This window comes from Labrus mixtus, chromosome 21, assembly GCF_963584025.1.
Source record: "Labrus mixtus chromosome 21, fLabMix1.1, whole genome shotgun sequence".
Taxonomy (NCBI): domain Eukaryota; kingdom Metazoa; phylum Chordata; class Actinopteri; order Labriformes; family Labridae; genus Labrus; species Labrus mixtus.
In genome coordinates this window covers 6413483-6437638 of record NC_083632.1, presented here as the reverse complement: position 1 = coordinate 6437638, position 24156 = coordinate 6413483, and the positions used below count along the sequence as shown (strand labels likewise).

The window sequence follows — 24156 nt, the reverse complement described above, 5'->3', positions numbered from 1 at the left end:
AATATTAACAGTGTGTAGTATCACAATATGTAAAAGAAATGCCCATGAAGTCATATTGAATTGTTGGCGTATAAAATATTTGTCCTGCGTAGTGAATGGGACGAGGTAGCGTGGCCGAGTGGTCTAAGGCGCTGGATTTAGGCTCCAGTCATTTCGATGGCGTGGGTTCGAATCCCACCGCTGCCAAATCGTTTTAATTTGCCTTATTTTGATTTCATCATCCATACAAAAACAATATCAAACGTGTAACCCTGGAACGGAGGTACTTTTAGTAAGATAAATGTATTTAATCTTCTCTTACGTTCACGCCTGAGGTCACTTGCAATGACTGAGACAACATTGCCATCTTGTGTCCATATGGTTGTACAAACCATGTCCTGTAACAAAATGTTTTCATGTCCTTAAATTATAGCTGGATACAGCTGGTATTTTCTTTATTGTAATAAAACTCCCAAAACTGAAATCAAACAAAACTGTCCCAAATGTCATGTGGCAAGAAAGTTTGAGCTCATATCCGTGATCATAATGGCCCCAGTATCAGTTCTTTAAATACAAATATGACATTTCTAAAGAGTTGAGGGCAAAATACTGAAGAAAAAGAACTATGATCAAAAAACAACGGTGTAACAGATTTAATGGTATTACAATCTTGAGAATAAAAAACTGATTCAGGTGAAAATTATCATATAAAGACATGTGCAATAAAAAAAAACTCCAGATCTCATCCAGTGTGTATTTCCCTCAACCTTTCTTATCAGTCCCAGTAGACATCTCGGAAGCTATCAGTATTCACTGTGCCCGGAGCTTCTCCTTTAAGAACTGAGAAGCCACAAATTGCATTTTCTGGATGGCCAGCTGTGTATCTTCAGGGGAAATCCCAAGATGCCACACAGCACGAACTGAGTTTCCATAATGAGGGTACATGAGAACTATAATGCCCTGTCCAAGCACGGCCTCCTCTCCCTCACCAACTTGGCCCATGCGCTCACAGAACTCAGAGGGGCTAAAGGTGGGCTCCTGTAGGCGGAAACGCAGGATGTTTGTCTCCACTGCAGCCATATCGACATTGAAAAGGGGAGGGTCACAGTCAATCAATGCTAGGAGAGGGATGACAAAGAGCAAATGAGTTAGGCATAGGACTAAGAGAGCAGGTAGTTATTTAATGATGCGATTTTCATAGACAGTAATATGAGCTACTCCAGTGATACCCATGTTAAAGCTGCTCTGACAGAACTGCAGGTGGGCCAAGTGAATTCATTTACAATCAACAAAGAAAAGTTTTTAATTTGGATGTTTAACATTTTCTGTCCACATACTTTTATAACTTTAAAAATGTTAAAATGTATGTCTATGAATTATTTCCATTGCCCTGCATTGCCATATCTTCACGTTAACATAGAACATCCTATTTTATTGCTGCCGTTGACACAGTTAACCATCAAATCCTCTTATCCACGCTCTCTGAACTTGGCATCTCAGGATCTGACAATCTTTTCGAGTGTCTTGGAAGGGAGAAGTGTCAGAAGTGCACAGTTTATCCACAGGGGTACCCCAAGGGTCAATTATTGGTCCCCTTCTCTTCTCCATATACACAAGCTCACTTGGTTCAATAATCCGCTCTCATGGCTTCTCATACTACTGCTATGCTGACGACACCCAGCTTTTCCTGTCATTCCCACCAGACCATGTTACAGTCTCTGCAAGAATCTGGTCATGCCTTGCTGACATCTATAAATGGATGAATGAACGGCACCTTCAACTCAACCTTTCAAAGACTGATCTCCTTGTCATCCCAGCCAGTCCCTCTATGCAACCACAGATCAATATCCAGCTTGGAACAACCAAACTCATACCAATAAAGTCTACCTGTTGGTGGAATTTCTGTAGTTATGTAGATTATAATGTACAGACGTAATTAGGTTTATTCACTGTTCTCTAATGTCAGTCAGACCTGATAGAGTACAGCTGTTATTAGAACACCAAGTACAGCTTAGAGAGTGTCAACTGTTTTTCCTGATATCTGCAAGGATGTTTGGTAGACTTATGGTCTGCTCCAGTGTAATCGACGTCACAGATTAGTCTAGGTGGGTCAATATGACCCTGATAATGAAAATGTCTTTTGGGATATATGCAATGCCTTCGAAATGTTCGGCAGATGTGGTTGAGCAAGACACGAGTACAGAAGTGTGATGTTGAATCATGTCTCCTCATGAGTATTCTAACTTTCATCAACGTAAGCCACCTGAATCATCTGAGTCTTATTGTGTGGAGTCAAGTCTTAGTAATTTGCTCGACACTACCTGGAACCTGGGTGTCATGATTGATGACCAGCTAACATTTAAAAGGTTCAAGTGGCCACGATTGCCCGGTCATGTCGATTTGCCCTGTACAACATCTGGAAGATCAGACCTTACCTGTCAGAACACACTACACAGCTCCTGGTACAGGCTCTTGTGATATCACGCATTGACTACTGCAACTCTCTAATGGCAGGTCTTCCTACATGCACTATCAAACCTCTGCAAATGATACAAAATGCAACAGCAGGACTGGTCTTCAACCTTCCTAAAAGAGCACATGTCACTCCGCTGTTCATCTCCTTACACTGGCTCCGAATTTAAACCTCTGCTGCTCGCTTACAAAACAGCGACAAAAACATCTCCTCCTCACCTATACTCTATAATCCAGGTCTACACTCCCTCCCGCCCACTACACTCTGCCAATGAAAGGCGTCTGATCCAACCTTCACAACAGGGTCCTAAGTCTCTGACTAGACTCTTCTCCTCTGTCGCCCCCCGGTGGTGGAACAAACTCACAAACTCCATTCGATCGGCAGATTCTCTCTGCACCTTTAAGAAAAAGCTAAAGACCCATCTCTTTCATGAACACCTACGACCTTAATGATGAGCTCTCAAGAACAGCGTCAATGTTGTGCTTTGCCTCTGTGCAATGCCTGTCAGCAGCTGTGTGTCCAATTTGACTCAAAGCTGATGGTTTGCACTCACTGACATTGTTTCGTCTTCTCTAGATCTGTGCTTGTGTTGTTCTTACTCTCTGATGTACGTTGCTGTGAATAAAAGCGTCTGCTAAGTGAATTGTAGAATAATTAAATATATATTGGGAAATATTTCTTCTTTGTTTCCAGTGTTGATCTGAGTAGTGTAACTGAAGTTTGCAAAGGTTGCTGTTATATGTTTTGTCATATCTGGCAGCTAAATTCTTCAGTTGCGGGGATAGCAGAGTTACTCACCTTGAGCAAAGGTTTTTGTATTGCAGTGATCCTCCTCGAGTCGTCCAATCATCTCGAGTAGAGACAGTTTTCCAGCTGCTGCAAGAATACCAGCCTGTCGCATCCCTCCACCAAGGGCTTTACGGCACCGGACCGCATGGGATATGAAGTCTTTTGGTCCCGCCAGCATGGTCCCCACAGGGGAACCCAAACCCTGTAAAGAAACATGATGTATTTTGACTTTAGAAAGGTCTGCTTGTCTCTGGGGTCTGCCTCTGCTAACATATTGACTTTAGAAAGAAACGCAAATCAATCTCCATATCTGGTGTATTCTGAGTGTGCGGTTCATTGTTTTGGTGTTGCACCTTGGAGAGGCAAACACTGACGGTGTGTGTGTGCTGCAGTATGGTGGATGGAGGCACTCCCTGGGCCACAGCAGCGTTCATCACTCTGGCTCCATCCATGTGAACGGACAGACCATATCTATCTGCCAGAGCACGGACCTCGGAGATGGAAACAAACCAACCAAAGATGATGAGACATGTCATGAAAGTAGACAGCTTCTTTCGCATGTTGACACTCAAACGTCTTTTCCATCTGTATGAACTTGGCTAAAAAAAAAAAAAAGAAAAAAGATCGACAAACACACCTCCTGCAGGAAGGTCAGAGGCAGCACACGTCCTCCCTGTATGTTATGTGTGTTCTCCACACATATGAGGCGTGAGCGGGGGTAGTGCGGGTCGGGGTAACCGTGGCGGATCTTGGATTCTAACTGCTCCAAGTCAAATGTTCCATCAGGGAGCGTGGTCACCGTGGTGGCATGGACACCAGCCAGCTGTGGCAACAACAAAAAAACACAGTGAATGCAGATCAGATGATGACCTGACCAGTGTGTGTGTGTGTGTGTGTGTGTGTACGCTGCTCTGATGACACTCACCTGCGCACTCCCTCCTTGCTCATAGATGTGCAAATGGGACAGATCACCAACAATCATCTCGTCTCCCCGCTCCCTGCAGTGCACCATCACTACATAATGAAATGCGTGCACATTTAGGACCACCCTGACCTCGTAAAAAAAAAAAAAATAGATTCCCACTCCGCTCTTTAAATGCTCAGCTCACCTGCGATGAGATTACTCATGGTTCCAGTGGGAACGAACAGCGCAGCCTCCATACCAAACATGTCGGCCGCTATCTTCTGTAACTCTGCAGACATTTTTCAAATATGTATCACTTAATCGCAAGTATTTATGTTCACCACCATCAGCTATTTGATAAACATGAACATTATCAGGGGTGGGCAACTGGCGGCTCCCATTAACCCTCAATGTGGCCCTCAGGTCAATTTTTACATATCAATTAATTGGAAACATGAAGAAAACATGACAAAATATGCCATGAAATCATGAAAACCAGAAATATGTCCATAATAATATTTGATCACTGGTATATGTTGAGTTAAATTTGAGACATAATTGACTGTAATCGTTTTTGTATCCTACAATTTGGACCTCTGGCGGTGAGAATTAAATGAATGTGGCCCCTCGCTGTGACCAAAGTTGCCCGTCCCTGAACATTATTATAACATATGGTTAATTTTTCACAGTGAAATTTCAAGACCACACTTCAGGACTACTTTCTATCTTGCTGTCATCTATCAGGTATGTCATAAAAAATAAAAATAAAATGTTTTGCCTACATAAAACTGTGTAGCTGCTCTGTGGTAACCATGGACATAAACAAAGCAGCAACAGTGTTTATGCTGTTCAGCGACAGTCAAGTTCACACTAGTGCTGATATTCAGGGCAACATAACTCCCTCTGATGTGACTTTGCTTCAGGGTAACCTTTGTATCATAATACATTATCAATTATTCCCTCTTTGGTAGTAAGTAGTACTAACTGTTCCAGTCTAACCATTGACAGTCGGGTCTTCTGCCATGACGTCATCGCCGACCTCGGCCTCCGCTATGGCCTGCCTCATCGCTGGCCCCGGCTTTGTCACCGTGTCGCTGCGGAGGTCCACCACCCGGACCCGGGCCGTCCCATCTGTACACCTGGGTTTCTCGGTGTTGTAATACCCCCTCGTAGAGCTCCGTCCCAGCACTGCAGCCCCTCTCGAAGCGGTGACACCGTGTTCATAAAGTCTGAACAAAAACCTGCCGCACTTCAGAGACATGATGCTCCTCTTACAAACATGCAGGTCAGCGTTGTTTACAGTGAACTTTGGATCGTTCTCGCAATAATTCACTGCAAGGAATGTTAATCGATTACCTATCACCCTCTCAACATGCGCTGAGCAGCGTGGACCTCAAGGTGGCGCTATTTGCCCAACAAAGCTAATAATAAGCCTTCATAGCCTATGAAAAACAATTTAGTCAATTACTTCCTCGCAAATTGAGCTTGTGTTTGAAACATAACTCTTACAACATATTCTGTTTTTATTTTACTCTCAGATAAAATACAAATTAGCCTACCAAAATGACTACAGCTTTAACCGATTATATAAACATATGTTATAGTTCTGCAGCCTGGTGTTGACCTAGACTTCATTTGATTAAAACAAAAAAAAAAAGTAAATCATCTTCTGGTGGACATTGTAAAAAAATAAATTAAAAAAACATTATTGACGAGGTTATATTGATAAAACATGATTGTGTCTTCTTTGGTATCAACTTGTGATTACTTTGAAGAAGTTTATGTTTGTTTGTTGTTCAGATTTGTTCAGAGCAAGTTTAGAGATTTAATCAAATAAAACAAAAACTCCCACAGTAGACACTCCCATCATTAAAAAAAACAAAACAATTTCAAGCGTTTCTCTCATCTGTGACGGAGTCGGATCATTTTGCACTTTTATTATGGCCCTTTTAGAAATCTTCGTCTATTTTATTTTCATTCAGAATGTGTCACATTTAAAAAAAAAAGCATGCATTAAGTGAGCTGTGCCTTTCTCAATGTCTACATGTGATCTGCGTGTATCTGCGTCTGCTCCTGTGCCAGCGCTGTGAGTGTGTACAATGTGTTTACACTGAACTGTGGTCACAAGTGCTCTGAAATAACTGTCACACCCTCAGATTCTTCAGGGGGCACAAACCAGTTTGGGCTTGACCTTTTATCCCCCGCCCACAGCTGTAGAGCTAATTCTACCAATGCCGGTCACCAATCATGCATTCATGTTACTGCTGCTGTGAGCAAGAACGGAGGTGAAAACACATTTGCAACCCCCCCTCCCCCCCTCCCCCATTACACATTCATATATATATACTCAAACAAAAAATGGGGCAATGAGCTCAGGCCCAAACTGGACTGGCTTAATCCAGACGTACCCTCTATTTCTATCTGCAATAAAGCCCCGGGTCCCTCATGCCTCTGGGTCTAAGTCAATATTTAGAAGTGAAGGCTTGTGGGAGTTTATCTACCACAGGCAGATATTAGGCTACAAGGGAGATTCACTCATTACATATCAACCCCCTCCTCCCCCTGACAGTTTTTTTTCTCTCTGACCCACAAATTCCCACTACAACAAGATTCACAACACCAGCACCCCCCTCCCCCTCCCCCCCTCCCTCCCTCCCTCCCTCCCCTTACACACATTTCCCACTCATGTGCATGCTTATGCTGTCTTGTCTGATTTTAATCACCCGATAAAAGTCCCAGTGTGTGTTATCAGGACCGCACCGTGCTGTAGTTAAAGTTGATATTGCCAGTAACAGAGGCAGGTTTTATGAGCCATAACAAGTCATCATTAAAAGTCATTAGCGAACATCAGCATCGTAAAAAGGCCACAGTCGATCTCAAGAGTCCCGCAAGCCGTGAACACAGAGAGATAAAGATGCGTCTGTGAGATTAGACAGGGCATTGATGAATACGTGTGATAAGACGGAGAAAGTGGGAGACTTCCTGAGCAGGAGTTTTTCCGGGATCACTGTTGGCACTGTTACCTCAGAGTTTGTGTGTGTGTGTGTGTGTGTGTGTGTGTGTGTGTGTGTGTGTGTGTGTGTGTGTGTGTGTGTGTGTTCTCTGAGTCTCTGCTTGAGTGTTTTGTTTCTCTCAAACGCCTCCCAGCATTCCTTGCTTATGTTGTAGGGGGTTGAGTGTTGTTTTGGAGAAAATATTGAATTAGAGAAAAAGAGGCAGAGAGAGAGAGAGAAATGAAGGAGAGGGAGAAATATTGACTCCTTCTGGGAAGGAGCGAGGCGGCAACGCCTTTCCAATAACCATAAACCCACTGTGCTGAAAATAGACGGGCCGAATGAATAAACGAATGTGTTCATCCCACATGAGCTCTTCTCTTTCACAGACGGAGGGGAATGGAGGTGACCCCCCCCACCACCCCCACCCCTCCGTATTCCCTTCTCTCTGTGTTTCTCTCTCTCTCCTCCTTTCACTGAGGCCATCATTTCTTCACCATGACGAGAGATATTACCCGGAACAAAACAGGTGTTTATGGGAAGCCTTCCCCCGAATGAGGTATTCCATACACACCACTTTTCTGTGCAGCATAAAGGTGTTGACATCAGTTACTACGAGACATCTGTTTCACATTTCACACAACCAGCACCCCCCCCCCCCCCCCCCCCCACCCCCATTCATATCTCATGTGTTGCTTTAAAGACACACACACATTCACAGATGCGTTGCTATTAAGGAGATTAAGGAGAAAGGGGGCTCAAAATTCTTTAACTTTTTTAAAAGCCAGATCAGATTTAGTCCTCTGATTGATTGATTTCACGTTTAAAGTTTTTATTTTAAAGTCACAAACACATTACCCAACCTCTCTTGCAAGTTAGATTTGTACGTGCCCTACAGATAAATAAAAGCTGCCGGGAAAGAAAACATTATCCACATCCTTGTTTGTTATCTTGTCCTTAACTGTGACCTCGGCTTTCTTGAAAGGCTTGCCAAAAGATTTTTTTTTTCTTCCTGCAGACGTTCAAGCCATTCAGGCTAAGTGGCAACCTCAGCTGAAATGCTGTGAAGGGTATAAACTGCAGTTCTTTGACGCACCACTAGAGGCTGATTCCAGAGGCGAGTCAATCCCCTTAGGGCTAAGTATTTCAAGTTCAACTTCATAGCAATTGCAAGGCTTGAAGTTACAAGTTATGAATCTCATTCTGTAACACAAACTGTTGTTAATGATCTTAAGCTGATGTAGAAGCCACCAGGCACAGACTGTACAGCTTGGATAGCTCAGAATGTGCCAACCCCTAGTGCCTCTCAAGTACCGTCTCATCCAAATGTTGCCTTTATTGGTTATAAGTGGACACAGTTTCGGCCATTACGACAAACTTGAGGCTTCAAACGGTAGTCCATGAACCCATGGCTGACGTCACAGTGGTTATGTCCACTTTTTTTATATATTCAGTCTGTGATTCAGCCGTAGTGAATTGGCTAGTAATGATTTGGTAAACGCAGCAGCCAACTCTCTTGTTTATCCCTAAAGGTGTTTGAAGGGGGCGAAGGTCAGGGTTCTGCGCAGGCCGGACAAGATCCTCCAAATTAATCATGCAAAAAAAGCATTTCTTCATGGATCTCATTTTGCACCATGTGGGCATTGCTTTGTCAAATTAGGAGGGCAGCTTTCCAGAACAGTTGCCACAGATTTGGAAACACGCTGATGTCTAAAATATCATCGTGTGCTGTTGCAACAAGCCTTCCACGGACCATGGATTTTACCCTTCATTTTCTACCATAATTAAATGCAGAAACTTTAATCTATGCATTTCAATCAATAAATGTAATGTCTTCTTTCTCTAGCCCTTACTTTAACCTTATTCCTTTACATGTTTTAAATGTTTTATTCTTAATTCCTTTAAAATATATTGATTTTAAAGTGGTTGTTTCACTTCAACTTAAATACTTTTCTTTGCTAATATTTGCCTGCTTTGGCAATTTATTGGCACCGTGCTGCTTGTTGATTCTACACATGATAATGGACCATAGACCAAAGGTCTGCAGAATGGGGCAAACCACTGGGGGCAATGGGGCAGTTAAGTTTGTATTATGGTGATATATTTTTCTGTTTCCATCCAATGTCAATGTAAGCTAATGATACTTTGCTCTTGATCTCTCGATCTTTCATTCATTATATTTGCAGAGCAGCGTCAACTGTTTCCACAGAACTTGTTTTGAACAGTTTTTCGTTGGAATCAATCTACCCCCAGATAAACACTCCCATGAGACATTCTGCTGTAAAAACCAGAAAATTGCTCGAATAGAAGAAAAAAAAAAAAAAACATCAGGATTTTAAGATGCTTTGATTGTTCCAGCGACGTTTAATTGATTTCCAGAGGCTGGAACCAAAGCACGCTCATAAATGATAAATATGATTGTTTGTGTGTTTTAGGTGAACCTTCCTTTAAAGCATTGTGGTGAAAATAGTTTTAGGTTGAGTTAACCAGACCATCAAGATTACCAGCCATAGTAATCAACTGCAACCACTATCGCCTGTTTGTTGTTATTCCCTCATGCACCCACTCTGTTATTTTTTCTCATTTTCTTCATTCAGCTATAATTATAGACCACCATCAGCTTGTGCATTTTCACTTCCGAGAACAGCTACATCTGTCTCTTTTTTACCTCCAATCTGCTCCATTCATTTACCAGATTTTCAATTCACCCCTCGCAGCGAGCCTGTCAACCTCCTGACCCTCATTCACTCCTCCTCCTCCTCCTCCTCCTCTTCATCCTCCTTTCCCACATTGCCCACTCCTCTCTCTCTCTCTGGGAAGTCATGTGACTTCTCTGAAGCTGGGTCCTATAAAACCAGCAGTACATGGGGGGCTCAGAGTCTATACAGCTCTTTGATTGGCTCTTGCATTCAGAGCCTGTGCACTGCTGGGTGCACTGCACGCACGCACACCAGACCCCCTATTTCTTCTTTCTGGAACAAAGTGATCCCTTGCCTTGCTTTGCAAAACACAAAGAGGAGATGTGTGTGTGCGTGTGTTTTTTTTTCTTATGCCAAATTTTGCAGGAAAAAGAGCATTTCCTTAAGGCAATAACTAGTCCTTAATGAGTGTGACGGTCTCACCATTTGCCCTTTGTTTAATTGTAGGACGGGGGATGTGTGCTGTGGCAGGTCAGTGGCTGAATGGACCAAGTCCAGAGGGCTCTGCATTGAGACTTCTTTAATCCGATTGGCTCCTTGTTGAGATGAAACAGAGACAGCCTGACAGTTATTGTCAGAAAAGTGCCACCGTCCGTATTTAGAAATGTCCAGTTTAAATTGTAGTCTTGTTTATTTTAGTTTGCAGTGAAATCCTTGTAAACTCCAGTGTGTCATTTCAAACAAAGTCAGGAAAGTGGTGTCATATGAACTCATGAGAAACACATCTTACATTGAAGTTCTTGCTGGTACTGTTTCTGTAAATCCATCAAAAATTGGTCAATTACTTTTTTCCCAATGCAGAAACCACAATGAAGGTGTAATCAATAAAGAAATGCTGAGGAGCAGGGAATCCTCTTTGATTTCAGCCAAAGACCTACACCCTCTCACACACTTTTCCTCCTGCCGTCAGATCATAACCTCACGGTATAGTGTTGACTAATTTAGATACAGTGTGTGTGTGTGTGTGTGTGTGAGTGCAGGCAGGTTATCAGATGTGGGAGTAATTACTGGAAACACATCTACAGAAGTGTATAAATAACTTAAAAGGCACAATTTAAATGTGACGAATAAAAGTTCTTTAAGTTTTTTATCAGGCTATATGGAAATGTGTTTATCAGCCACATCCACAGGGTGTTTTTTAGAGAGCTAGTGCGTTGATGATTCACAACTTTAGTTTAAACTGAAATAACTTCTCAACTATTCAGCAGATTTCCATGTAGTGCAGAGGATCTGCGGCGATCCCCCGGCTTTCCCTCTAAGGTAAAAGTTTCTTTAGAAATGCACGTCCACAATGTGCAAATAATGAAAAAAAGTGAAGGAAGTTGTCGTCTGAGGCTGTTCAGTGCTGCTGATCCTGCCTGCAGAGAGAAAGAGGAGTGGATGGAGCCTGACTGACAGGGTTTTTAGAGGCCAGCCAACAGGTGCCAGGAATCAGTGGATGATGGAGGAACAGTTCCAGGATACCTTAAAAACCAAGCACACAGCAACTACAGTATGGCCATGAAAGATGGATGGCAGTTATTTCTTCCCTGCAGATACTCATGGTGCCTCGTTGATGTCAGTGGTGATGTCCTGACTTTTCTTCTACTGTTAAACGAAAGTGTAAACGCATCAGGTGAAATGTTTCCACATTAAAGGAAGCATGTCCAACATTTTACACGTACAGAAATGAAGTATATCCTCTGTAAATGTCTGGGTCATGACTGTCTACAATGAGTGAGAAGCCTGAGTCCCGCCAGCTGTATTGTTGTCAGATCTGTGTTTACATAGACGGGACGGCATTGCGTATGAAGCTGTTTTAGTAAACGACTAGAGAAAAGAAGAGCATTCGCACTGCTTATTTGGATGTCACGTAAGTGTCTTTAGATCACGCCCCTTCCCGTGTCAGTGTATGTCTTATATGAAGCTATGAGTTAAGTGTGCTAACATTAGCATTCTAACACAACAAGGCAGGCCACAGGCGATTGCAGCTCGAGCAAAGGAACATTTTTTCCGGCGCTTGTGCTTAATGGAGCTTAATTACTGTGCATTCTATTTGATGAATTCTTCAAGCGAACGCTAGTGGAGAGGGGTCGGAGGTGTGCCGCCGTAGGAGAGCGGAGGCTTCAGAATGGCGGAGGTGCCACCAAACAGCAGTTTGTTTTGGTTTTAGTGCTGGTGCTCAAGGGGCGACACCTATCGGATCACAAGGTCACACATTCTACCTTTAACAGAAAACATAGATTTACTGAACTTCTTTAGAGATTCAGAAGAGATTCAAGATTTGTATTTGTCACATGTTCATGCAGATGTGCAGTGAAATGTAAAGTACAGTCATTTATATTCCTCACAAACTTTTCTATGATGCCACAAGAAGGTCAAAGATAACATTTCTAAATCCTATAGAACATTTTTGCTTTGCCAAAAACAATAGTTTGATGGAAACGTCAAACACAAGCAAGGATCTAGAAAGGAGGAAACAATGTCAGTAACGAACGGCTTTAAGTCCGATCGGACACACAGGTGCTGACAGGCAGAGCGCAACATCGACAATCTTCACTATCAAACAAAACCATCGTCATCATCGTCATCATTAAGGTCGTTGGTAATCATGAAAGAGCTGGGTCTTTGGCTTTTTCTTAAAGGTGCAAAGGAACTCTGCAGATCGAATGGAGTTTGGAAGTTTGTTCCACCACCGGGGGGCGACAGAGGACTAGTTAGAGATTCAGGACATATAACATGAAGCAAAAAATAAGACATTAAAATACAAAATATACACCAATTTGTTTTTCGTTAGATTTGCGTTGGTTCTGTCAATAATAGTGAACAATTAGAGCTGATTACAAAGTACACACAAGCGCACACAAGAGTCCGGTGCTCTGACCACAGAGTCTAACTGTCCCGCCGGGCACAGATTCACCTGCAGGTCTCGCCTAGTCGAAATGGATTCTGTTTAATAACCCACATAAAAACTTCTTCCTGAGGATTTAGGCTCACCGTTTGCTCCGTCTGTGTCAAGTCACGGCTCGCTGAGGCTGGCTCAGACTTCCAGATACCCCTCTTAGGGGCACCTCACATAACGCTCACCAACTACAACTCACAATGCCTAGAATGTGTTATTATAATCAGCTAAAACTAATGTTAAAACCCTAACCCTAACCCTATATAACAAAATGAAAGAGCTTGGACTAAGATTGAAGAAAAAAAGTCAAATTTCTTTCATCACTGTAGGTACCTCGAGGGTGTTGCCATTCAGTTATGACCAAAAACCCCTTACTCACCACATATGTATGTGCACATGCTGGAGCTCATGTGTGCATGCCTGCGTCAGTCTCGAGTTCAAATATCTTGCAGCCCTGTGTGCAGGCTGCATGGACGCAGTGACACCTGAGAGTGTTAGAGGGTTTGGTCTGACTCCATGCTGTTACAGTAAGCCATTTGGCATCCACGCCTCGCTGCCGCTATGCTCGCACAGCTGTGAACGGAGGGGAAAAAGAGTGTAAAGAATCAGCCTCTTAGAAAAAACACAATGGGCCCACTACAATGTGGCTCATAAAGAAATGCTTTCAACAACCTGTTTTCATACCTCTCAGTTCGTCCACGGTGGTGTCCTTTGTTCTTCCTGCCAGTAACGGCGAAGACACACCCCTCTGTTGGTCCGTCCAGGTGTTACGGGAAAACCATTTCAGTGACGATTTAAGTGAAAATGGAGTTAGTCACAATGAGTTTCAAATGTGCAGGCAGAGGGGGAGGTGGTTTAGTCAGCTTAGAATAATATTGTGGTTTGAGAGTGTCACAAGGAGCAGGTCAGTGAGTGCAGGTCAAGACTGTCTTTATATGCCTTTGCACACACACACACACACGCACACACACACACACACACACACACACACACACACACACACACACACACACACACACACACACAAATACATACATCCACATGCACTCCTTTTTGAGTGCATTTGACTATCTGTATGCTTTCCCATATGGTTTTTATTGATCCGTGTCCCTGTTATACCCCTCCTGCTCCATCTCGTTCTCTCCGTCTCTGCTCTGATGGTGAAGGAATGATGGAATGCTGGAGGGTAAATCTCTGGTTTCCTGGAAGCTGGTCTGGCTTTATCAGAAGCGGCTGTGACAATACTCCAGCTGATGGGCCAACCAAACGTCTTTCCTATAAGGGGCCGATCAGCCAACAAAAAGCCTTCCTGGAAGAAATAATCAGCAAACCTGGGGCCCTTCCTGGAAGACCAATGTGGATTGCTCGATGCAGGGCATATTCCTAACCCCTTTAATATCCTTTCCACCTACAACGCTCCACAGCGTTGACATTGGCATCAGCTCAAAAATGAAAAGGACGCATAAGAACGTGATGTTTTCAATCAGACTCTGAGATTGTTATCTGTCAAACCACCGAACTGTTAAGACATTCATCCTCTGGATTAACAAAACCAAACCTCGGTGTGAATGTTTTGATTGTTGAAAAAGTCGAGCTCGGTTGTCTGAGAGAGCCGGGTGTTGTGCTTGGCATGGGACTCTGTTGACAACCGTTGAGTTGGACGCGGGACGTCATTACCCGAAAAAATGAATCATGGTGGAAAGACTTTCTGTGAGTGTGTGAGATTCACGAGAGGGGCCGAATGATACAAGTAAAATATTCCAGCCCCACTAACCAGGCAACTATGGGGAACATAAAGTGAGTCATCGTGAGCTGAGCTGGCTTATTTAGACAATGTGTGTGCGTGTGTTTGTGTGTGAAACTGGATTATTCTGGTTGGATTTTGGGAAGAGGGCTCACTCATTCCTGTTTGTCTCTCCAACTACGTCATGCTTGTCTATAATTTCCCTACTCAGTCTTCCTCTCATAGACAAATCGTGACACCCACATACGTTTGCACACAAACACAAGCGTACAAACAGCAGCTTTAAGCGCAACACACACATTTTTTCCTGTGAGTGTCATAGAGAAAATAAGGAGCAATGGAAGTGAGTATTTGAATCATTGTAATTACCTGGACTGAGGTAAGCTGAAAAAACAGTTATTAAACATTGTCCGCTCACTCCCACAAACGCCTCATATCCAGAATCATGTGTGTGTCTCTGTGAGAGGTGTAATGTACAGTGGGGACAAAAGTACACAGTCTTTATTTACTTTTACAGATACTTGTGTACAAAATGACTCAAGCTAAAGTAGAAACATCTTTACTGCAGTTAAGTGAAAAGGTTTGTATTAACAGAGGGTTGTTTTTACCAGCTGTTCCTGTGCAAAGTATACTGAACCTAATAACCAAATAAAGAGCTGGATATAATGAACATTGACTTTGCTCTATTGTGAAAATCTGTTGCATTAGAAAGCTGTTGACAGACCTTTTTTTTTTTTTTTTTTGACTAGGGGGGGGGACCAAACTGGGAATGTTTGGTTATTACTCAAGTCGTCTGTGTAGCTTCTCAGTCATCCAGGTCAAGTTTGAAGCTTGGCCCAAAGGCAACAGGCGACCAAGACCAGTCGCCTTTCGCTCAAGCTTCGAATATTACTCCAGCAGAGAAAGAAATCTACTTGAAGCTATTTTGAGGAACTTTAATTGTTTCATTCTTGGCGCTCCCTGTGGACAAAGTATAGGTCAAAGTGATATTTAATGGAGAAAAAAAATCCAGGGGGGTGCCAGTTGCCATAGTTATTTGTGCGTGCGCCCCATTTACAGAGGCGGGTCTTTCAAGTGGGCGGCCTGGGTTCAAATCCCACCTGTAGCTCCTTTCCTGCATGTCATTCCCAACTCTCTCTCCCCCCCTCCCCCCCAATCTCTGACTCTATCCACTGTCAGATCCTTAAATAAAAGCATAAAAAGCCCCAAAAAGATGGAAAAAAAACCCCTTCCTGTATTTTAACAGACAAAAGTTTCTCTGTGGTTCTTTGCCATGGCATTTGAAATAAATGCTGTTTCGGCAGCATGGTGTTAATCACCTGTGACATCTGGTAACAGACATTAAAAAAAATCACTTCAAATATAAAGAAAATATCATTCTTAAAGGTCCAGTTCAGTTTTTAACATCATATCCAGGCATCAGTGTGAATTTCAGTCTTTTTTATAATCTCCTAAAAACTCCTCACAGGCGCTTTAAGTACAGTAACGAAGAGTTTATACCTCATGTTCCCTGATTTCATTGACCTTCTCTTCCTGCATAATTCTGCTTTTTCTCTCATTTTCCTCCCATCACTCACTCTCACGCACACACGCACACAAATACACCTCATGGGCTCTTTCTCTCACACACACTATCACCAGTAAAGCCGTAAAAAGTCAACTCAATTAAAGTGCCTCATTTCCTGGAAGCCAGCCTCAGACAGAACAGTAGGTATGCAGGGAATGGGAAATGTGTGTATGTGTGTATGTATGCGCATGTGTGTGTGTGTGTGTGTGTGTGGCAGGAATATAGAGACTCACCTCCTGCATTATTTTACCAACTGCAATCTACACACACTCTCTGCATCAGTTGAAAACCACAGACCATCATAAATCTCCTCCACGTGGACCCTTTCACCTATTTGACCTCACACACACACACACACACACACAAACACACACACACACACACACACACACTCTCTCTCTCTCTCTGGAGGACACCATCCTCACTCAGCCCCTCAGGCAGGATGTATAAAACCCAGCTGCATTCCTTTCCAGTTAAGTCCAGCCCAAAGTGAGCTTTCTACACAGTAACTGCTGTGTCAGAGTGCGCGCGCGTGTGTGTGTGTGTGTGTGTTAACTTCTGGGAATCCCTTTGTTACTGTGTTGTGAGCATCTGCGAGGCATGTCTGAGAATTTCTTTTTTCACCCACCCCTTTTCCTATATGTTCTCTAGCAGCCTATGGATTTTACCCATAATGCTCCAGCAGAGAAAACAAGAAGTGATGATTGCAGTAATTTCAACCCCATGATGAACGAGTATTGTCTGTGGAAGCAGGCTGGTCCGGCTCTTGTGAAGCCGGCACACTGAATAAACAGGACCTTGTTGAACTAGGGAGCCCTATTTGACAGTTAATAATCTGCTAGTAAGCCTGGGCATTGTTGTGTCATACACTCCCTTACAATGAATTACGGTAAAGCAGAGGTCGTTCAGTAAACATTGACTCAGTGAAGTAAGAAAGAGAAAACAAAACAGCAAAGTAACACACAAGACAACTGCTTCACTTTTGTAAAAATAGTGCTCTTTAATATAAATTATTGAAATATTTTAGAAATATAAATATGTGCAACGTTCCTTTTTCATTTATGTTGTTTTGTTTTTTTTGTAATGCTTTGTCATTTCAGATACTACAGCTTTTATTATGCCAGACTAGTGGCCAGCCTGTTTTTTTTTTTTATGAGTCTTTATAAAAGACAAAATGATTCACAGACACGTGTGGTCCACTGCTGCTGCAACACATGTAAGAACTTGAACTTTTTATGAGAAAATAAGACTTGAGATTTGACAAAAACAAACTTTTTGTCACATTGGTCGTGTTTCCACAAACGTATAGAGATTTTTTTTTGCATATTTCAAAGCATTGTGTTTGAAGATCAGAAAAGAAAGGCTTCATTTGACCAAACGTCCTAAATTGCGCAGGTTGACTCTTGTTTGAGTGTTTTTTTTTTTTTTGTTGGCCTTTGTTTTAATAAAATCTGATGCAGTACATTTAGAAAAAGCTAAAATGCACCTTTAAAAATGTCCACGACAAGTCGTCATGAACGATCAAACTTGTACAGAAGAAATCCTGTCGCTGTTTGTTTCTGGTTTTGCAAACACAACTTCTGCTGTTTTTCCTGGTAAATTACAGCCGTGTGTGAAGCTCAGCCTCAAAACTTCTGAGGAAACTACGCTTGGCAATGAGACTTGTTTGTTGGTGCAAAACCAGTCGATTAGAAAAAGCCTTTCTTTTTTTTTCCTTCTCTTCTGTGAAATTTCAAACGTTTGCTTAGAAAATTGCTTGACAGTTCAGTGGAAACACGACTACATTGTTATACCTCTGTGCTCCCGGCTTTAAGTGGCCACGCGAGATCACAAAATGTTGATGATGTGAAAAAGGCTACCGCTTTCCAAAATCAGGTCACAGTTCAGGATGAGCACTGGTTAAAACACACCGTTCATCAAATCCAAGTCTCTGTTTTACAAAAGGCTTTTTTTTTTTTTTTTTTTTTCCCAAAGAATCACTTTAAGGACGTCTTGTGTTCCTTTGACATTCACACAGACAAAACGAACTCCCGCTTCAGAGGTAACGATGGAGAACAGATGGGGCGCGAACACTTTAAGAGGAAGAGACGAAATTAAACCGACCGCATAAAAAGTTAATGTCCTCTTTGTTATCCACTACAGGCTGTGCTGTAACGCCTCATTTCCACTGTTTGTTATGACTTGACTCGACTCACTCGAAACCGTTCCTATTTTTTTTTTTTTTTTTTTGCATTTCTGAACTGGCAAGAGCTGTGAAGCATATACCTTGGTCCTTTCAGCCACCTGGGCAGACAAAGAAGTGAAAGCCTTCCTAACGACCGATCGCTCGGCGGGAATCACTTCACTGTGGCTACTTTGCAAAGAGTGAAAGGACTTCAGTACGCTCTCCCAGAACTCTTGCATTACTTACGTTGAACCGGTGCATTAGATTTCTTTCTGCTTCTGTGTGTTTTTTAAAGGGACAAAAACAGCAGAGGAGGCACTGGTACCAGCTCCGAGTGAGTGGAACAAAGACTAAGCTTGTGTGGAAAAGAGGCAAGAGGAAAACCGTGAAGGAGAGAGACGCTTAGTCACACAGGAATATGTTTGAGATGATAACATAAAAGAAATAACCGTGAGAGGCTCCAAAAAGACAGACTCAGTCGGAACTTTCTTTTCATAGCCTTCAGCGAGCTCGGTTCTATATTTACAGGAGCAGCGTCCTGTTGAGCCTGATCATTTCCTCTAAGTCTGAGACATCAATCACGTCAATGTTTTTTGTTTAGCTGTATACCAGTATGTCTCCTCCCACTACTCCCCCCCCCAACCCCCTCCCCAGTTCTTTAGTTTCCTTTTAGCTAATCCCATTTCCCGCTCTTCTTCTTCTCCTTTCAACCCCTCTCTCCTCAGCCTCTTTTTTCTCTCTAGGATCCTCATCCTCATCCTCATCATCATCATCATCATCATCATCACACCCAAAGGAGCTTTACAGTGTCGCTGACAATTTTTTCCAGCCTCTCCGGACAAAAATAAGTTCCGCTGTTTTGTTTGGTCGCGCGCCAACGCTTTTGTCTCAGCTACAGCCGCCTGTTTTGTGTCATTGTCAAAGCGAACATTCAACCCCAAAAAAAAAAAAAAAAAAAAAACATTTTTTGAAAAAAGAGAAAAGAAGAGGGATTGGGCAGGGGAAGGTAATGGAGGAGAACCGAGAAACAAACAAACAAACAAAATGAGAAGATGCTTTGTAATGCTTTTTCCACACTCTTGTTCCCACGCTAACAAATCCTACACATGGGCCTGTACCTGTTTGTGTGTGCATGTGTGCGCGCGTGTGTGTGTGTGTGTGTGTGTGTGCAGAGCTAGCGTGCATGACCACCCTGCTCCCCCTTCTATGAGGCAACATTTGCGGGAAGCAGCGATGGAAATGTGTGCGCTGCCACAACACACAAAAACACACACACACACACACTCAGGCAAACAAATACTCAACGCTCTCTGCTTTAGTTCCCTCCGTGTGGACTCCTGTCTTTTCTCTGTCAGCTCCTCCATCACTGCCCCCCCCACCACCCCCCCCCCCACACACACACACACACCACCCCCACGCCCCCCCAGTTCTCTTTTTTTTTTTTGCCGTCTTTCTTTCTGTCCAGTGATCCACAGTGTTGTAAATGTCAGGCTGACCGAAGGAGAGGAGAGGTTTCTTCTGAAGCACGTGAAACTCCTCCTTAATTGATCACGTTGTCATCGTTAATATCTACCAATCGGGTTAATCTTCTACGAGGCTCTGCTCTGCGTCTGTGTCAGTCTTAGGAAACATTGACCCTTGACCCTCTCAGCGTCATCTGCCACTCTCACAGTAGTGGTCAGTTTGTAGGAGGCAGGACCAGCGAGGTAACCGTTATCTGAATCCAACTTTTCACCCCAGTCTCCCCACGTTGGCGGGGCGGGGGGGAGGGGGGAGGAGGGGGTAGCTGGTGTCTGTCAGTGTCGAACCAGATCTGGGATCAGCTGGTCACAATGAAAATCGGACCTCATACTGACCTCGCGTCAGCATCTAACGCTGATTCTGGTCTGTATCTCGTTGTGTGCATTTTTTAAATTTTTTTTTTTTACATGTGCACCGAGAACTGCTCTGCGGCATCCTTTAAGACACCCGGTCCTGGACGGGGGGGGGGGGGGGGGGGGGGGGGAACCTCTCTGATTCCTGTCAGTCATATCGGGGCATCGTACTCCTCCAGGAAGTCTTTAAGTGTTTGCGGGAGCCGCTCAGTCCTCTCCGACCCCCCAAAGCTTCGGCCGTTCAGGGTCCTCCTGCACATGTGCTGCAGGGACGAGAGCGACGTTGAGAGGGGCCGGCGCAATTCCAAGGGAATCCTCTCGCCCCCGGTGTGGATCAGATACACACTGCGCCCCTTCACCCCTGCCTCTCCTGGGTTGCCCCCGCACGCCCCTCCTCTGCTCCTCGCGGCCTCCGGCCCCTTCCCCATGTAGTGCGCGATAAGTTTCAGCACACAGTCGAACTGCGGGAGCTCTTGCGTGTTTTGGGGGTCTGGCTGTAAGAAAAAGCCGCCTCCCTCGCTGTGGATGCGCAGGTTCTTGGTGCCCCGAGTTGTCTGGACAGAGAGGGTGAAGAAATAGTGGTGGTCTGAGGAGTCACGGATCAGGAAGGTGCCTGGCGGTTCAGAGCGCAGCATGGAGCTGGCCTCCCGGCCCCCCACGGCCCCCCAGTAAAACCCACTTTCCTGGAGCTTACGCAACGCGCGCATCACCTGAAGGAGAAAACCTACATTAGAACGCATAATGGCATTTCTCTACACGGAGCTATTTCGCTAAAAACTCAGGCGTTCCTCACCTGCTGGTAGTGTGCGTGTGATCTGAAGGGCTTGTAGTGATGCGGGGTGAAGTCTGACCCGTGAACCCTGCCCACAGGAGAGGCCACGCTGCTCATGGCGAGGTGGTTCTGCCCGCCGGAGGCTACCATGGTGCCATGGCCCCCTGCCTCCGCCCGCTGGCCGCGAGGCAGGGGGCCCGGGACAGGAGTGTCGAGGTGGAACGGCGCGGGGCAGCTCGGGTCGGAGGGAGAGGGAAGAGAGGGAGACAGGGGCGAGGGCGGCGGGGTCACACACCGGGTCCAGGGCCCCGGGGGAGAGGAGTCCGATGCATCCAGAGAGGGGCTGGGAGAGAGCACCTAAACACAGCTGGAGAGAGAGAGAGAGAGAGAGAGAGAGAGAGAGAGAGAGAGAGAGAGAGAGAGAGAGAGAGGAGGTTCACAGGGATTACAGACTGATGCGGCACACATGCGAAAAGCAGGCTGCATCATACAACACAGTTTCCCTTGAGTCATTCATAAGCACAGACACGGATAAATCACCACTTTGCCACACTGGAGCTCTCAGTTTACTCTCACAGAATGCTGTTACGGTGACTGTGACAAATGCGTGAGGCAAGACTGGGCAGAGCAGGAAGGTTATATATAGGTTTACATGAATCCTAGTATGCTGCTGCACCGTGCAGCCAGACGGGAACTGGATCCTGATTGCTTTCAATTGTCTTCGATCGGGCGTACCGCAACAAGGGATTTCAGAAACGGGGTCACTGTGAAAGAGTCCGACGCGTTTTTTTTTTTTGTTTTTTTTTCCTCTTTTCACAAAATATCCTCCTTTCTCCCCTGGCTCGGAGGCGATACAGAGGCCCCATTCTCCGGTTTCACTGTGACTTAAAAAAAAGGTGTCCCGTTTTTCACTGATCCTCTGTGGGCTCCCCCCCCCCCCGCCCCCCGCATTAAAAAAGCAGTGCGGGAGGGAAGCAGGAGGCGCCATAACGGTTCCAGCACCATTAAAGAGCCGCTGGAAGTAGAGGTCAGAAACACTATTCATAATATGATGGAGAAGAAAAAAAAAATCCCCCTTAATCTGCGCTTCTATCGGCTGCAATGCACCAAGAGCCTCGAGCAGCAACATGGAGAACTGCTGCTCTTATATTTGTAAACCCTCTGTGTTTGTTTTTTCATTATTATTTATTTGTCGGCTTGTGCAGCTCTGAAACATCTCTCCCTCAGTCTGCTGAACTTACCTTGCGGTTATGTTGAGCTCCGCACCGCAGCCGCTCGTCGCCAAAGCAAAAGCTATGCAAACTACCCGAGAGTAGTGCTGGATGAAATATTAACTCAGGCATTAAAATCCAAACAAAAAAAGTATCCAGAAAGTGTGAAGGGGGGGTTTCTCTTTTTCCTGCGCGGAGGAATGCGGCGGCGGCGGCGTCGATATCAAGCTGGAGAGATCCAGTGAGTGGATAAAGGTTACTGTGGGATGTTTCCAATGACGATTCCTAAAGCCGATATTCGGAACGCTCCGCCTCCTACGGAAAGCCCCGCCCCCCCTCCGGTTAGAGGTTCCTGGAAATACGCTCGCGCACACTCGCGCACGCAAAGAACAGACACACGGGCTCGCGCTCCCTCGTGGCAGATTGCCAAGAAATAATAATGTGACCTTTGCCGACTTGTTTCCTGGTATTGGTTGGTTCTTTTCTTGACAAATGAACGAGTCGAAATCTGCACTTAAAACACAGTAAATGATAGTAATTTGTAAAACTGTTAAATTAATGGAACAGAGATTATTTAAGGATGTAGATTAACATGACAACCCTCATGAAGACAGATTTTCAAACAGAACAAGTCACTGTATCTTTGCACTTTTATTCTTTTGGGCTCAATTTGTGCGCACATGTGTATTCATAGGGTAGAATATCTGAAAAATATGACCCAATAACAAAATGTCAGGTAAATACCCACAAAAGTACACATTTGGCTCATTTAATGTTTTATTAATCATACAAATCTATATGGAAATCATCATTAATTTCATATAGTATACAATATGTAGGCTATATTTTTAAACGTTATCAGATTTTGGAAATATTGATTTAAAAAAAAAAAAAAAGACTTTACTTACATTTTTTTTCTATTTTGAAATTGTGCTGCAACTGCTACAAAACGATTTCCCGCCACATAAATAAAGCTCTATCTTATCTATTTTTTTATCTTACTTTTCACCTCTGTAAATGCCACCTTCTTTAATTAGTTGTTGTATTTATTTCAGTTAAATGGTAAAACTATTTCTACAGCTGCATGTAGGCTACTTTAACTTCTCCCACTGAGGATCAATAAGTAATAAAAAAATAAAATAAAAAAAAAGCCTTACCTTGAGATAGTCAACATTTCCATTTTCTGGTCAGGCTTCAGAAATGTAACGTGACAGATGATTAACATTTTACCCGCTGCGAGCTGGCAATGGTTTAAAGATAAGGTCCCTCGGGCCCTCATGTCGTGTCAGGAAGTATCTGACTTACTGTAAGTGCTCTTGAGCAACTACCAGCAAAAATCCATTGCAAGCAGAAGTCGTGCATTCAAAGTCTTACTTCATTTGAAGTGTGTTATCAGCAAAATGCAAACATTCTGCTGAAAGGCCTTGGTCAGTGTTGTTTTCTTCTCTTTTCTTTTCATATAGTTTGTTACTATTTGTGCATTATGTATAAGAAGCAAGTCTCTCTTACTTCATATACTGTAAGTTTAATGACCTGCATCCAACCCAATATGTTTAAATCCACAATAACCTCAACTATAAAACACTAAAGATGTAATCCACTCAGAAGTATTTAGCAGAAAAGGAAGTACAGTGTCAATCCAATCAGCCTATACATGAGTTATACTTTTCAATCCGTGCCTTTCTTTGTGTTGAGTAATAGCAAAGACAGAGATTACTGTCACCGTCTTAATAAGACGAATACAACACCTATAAAACAATTACAACAACATACTATTACCCGCCTTCCAATGGAGTCTTTGGCGTATGATAATAAGGCGATATATGGGTGGAGCGAGGTCCTGTTCCAATCAGAGGTTGAGCCAAACACTGTGTAAATTATTACACACCCTGCAGACAGGAGCTTAAACAAACAGCTACGATAAACGACCAGAATGAATCATGTGCTCACACAGAGGAGGACAAAGATCTTAACAAGTGATACGAAACAAAAATAGACTCCAGCAGCAGGCAATGGATATGCAAATGTTATCTTGGTGTGTCAGGAAATCCGTGGTGTCTGATCTAAGTTTTAATGAGAATTTGAGAAATGATTAACTGCATAACA

At 43.7% G+C, this 24156-nt stretch overlaps 2 protein-coding genes and 1 non-coding gene across 3 annotated transcripts; 1 reads left to right on the top strand and 2 right to left on the bottom strand.

Annotated features, from left to right (window-relative positions):
* Nucleotides 1-104: 104 nt before the first annotated feature.
* On the top strand, nucleotides 105-186 carry trnal-uag (transfer RNA leucine (anticodon UAG)). The gene has a single exon. It is a non-coding gene; the product is annotated as a tRNA-Leu (tRNA).
* A 431-nt stretch (nucleotides 187-617) lies between these two features.
* On the bottom strand, nucleotides 618-5476 carry tha1 (threonine aldolase 1). Its single transcript, XM_061029160.1, has 7 exons — nucleotides 5145-5476; nucleotides 4351-4434; nucleotides 4167-4255; nucleotides 3879-4064; nucleotides 3595-3732; nucleotides 3251-3443; nucleotides 618-1097 (listed from the first exon to the last, which is right to left on the bottom strand). Exons 1-7 carry the CDS (start codon nucleotides 5404-5406, stop codon nucleotides 790-792), a joined length of 1260 nt encoding a protein of 419 aa, XP_060885143.1. The 5' UTR covers nucleotides 5407-5476; the 3' UTR covers nucleotides 618-789.
* An 11528-nt stretch (nucleotides 5477-17004) lies between these two features.
* socs3b (suppressor of cytokine signaling 3b) lies at nucleotides 17005-22890 on the bottom strand. The gene is made up of 3 exons (XM_061028902.1): nucleotides 22081-22890; nucleotides 20861-21206; nucleotides 17005-20777 (listed from the first exon to the last, which is right to left on the bottom strand). The coding sequence occupies exons 2-3, from the start codon at nucleotides 20987-20989 to the stop codon at nucleotides 20220-20222; spliced, it is 687 nt and encodes a 228-aa protein (XP_060884885.1). The 5' UTR covers nucleotides 20990-21206; nucleotides 22081-22890; the 3' UTR covers nucleotides 17005-20219.
* Nucleotides 22891-24156: the final 1266 nt, after the last annotated feature.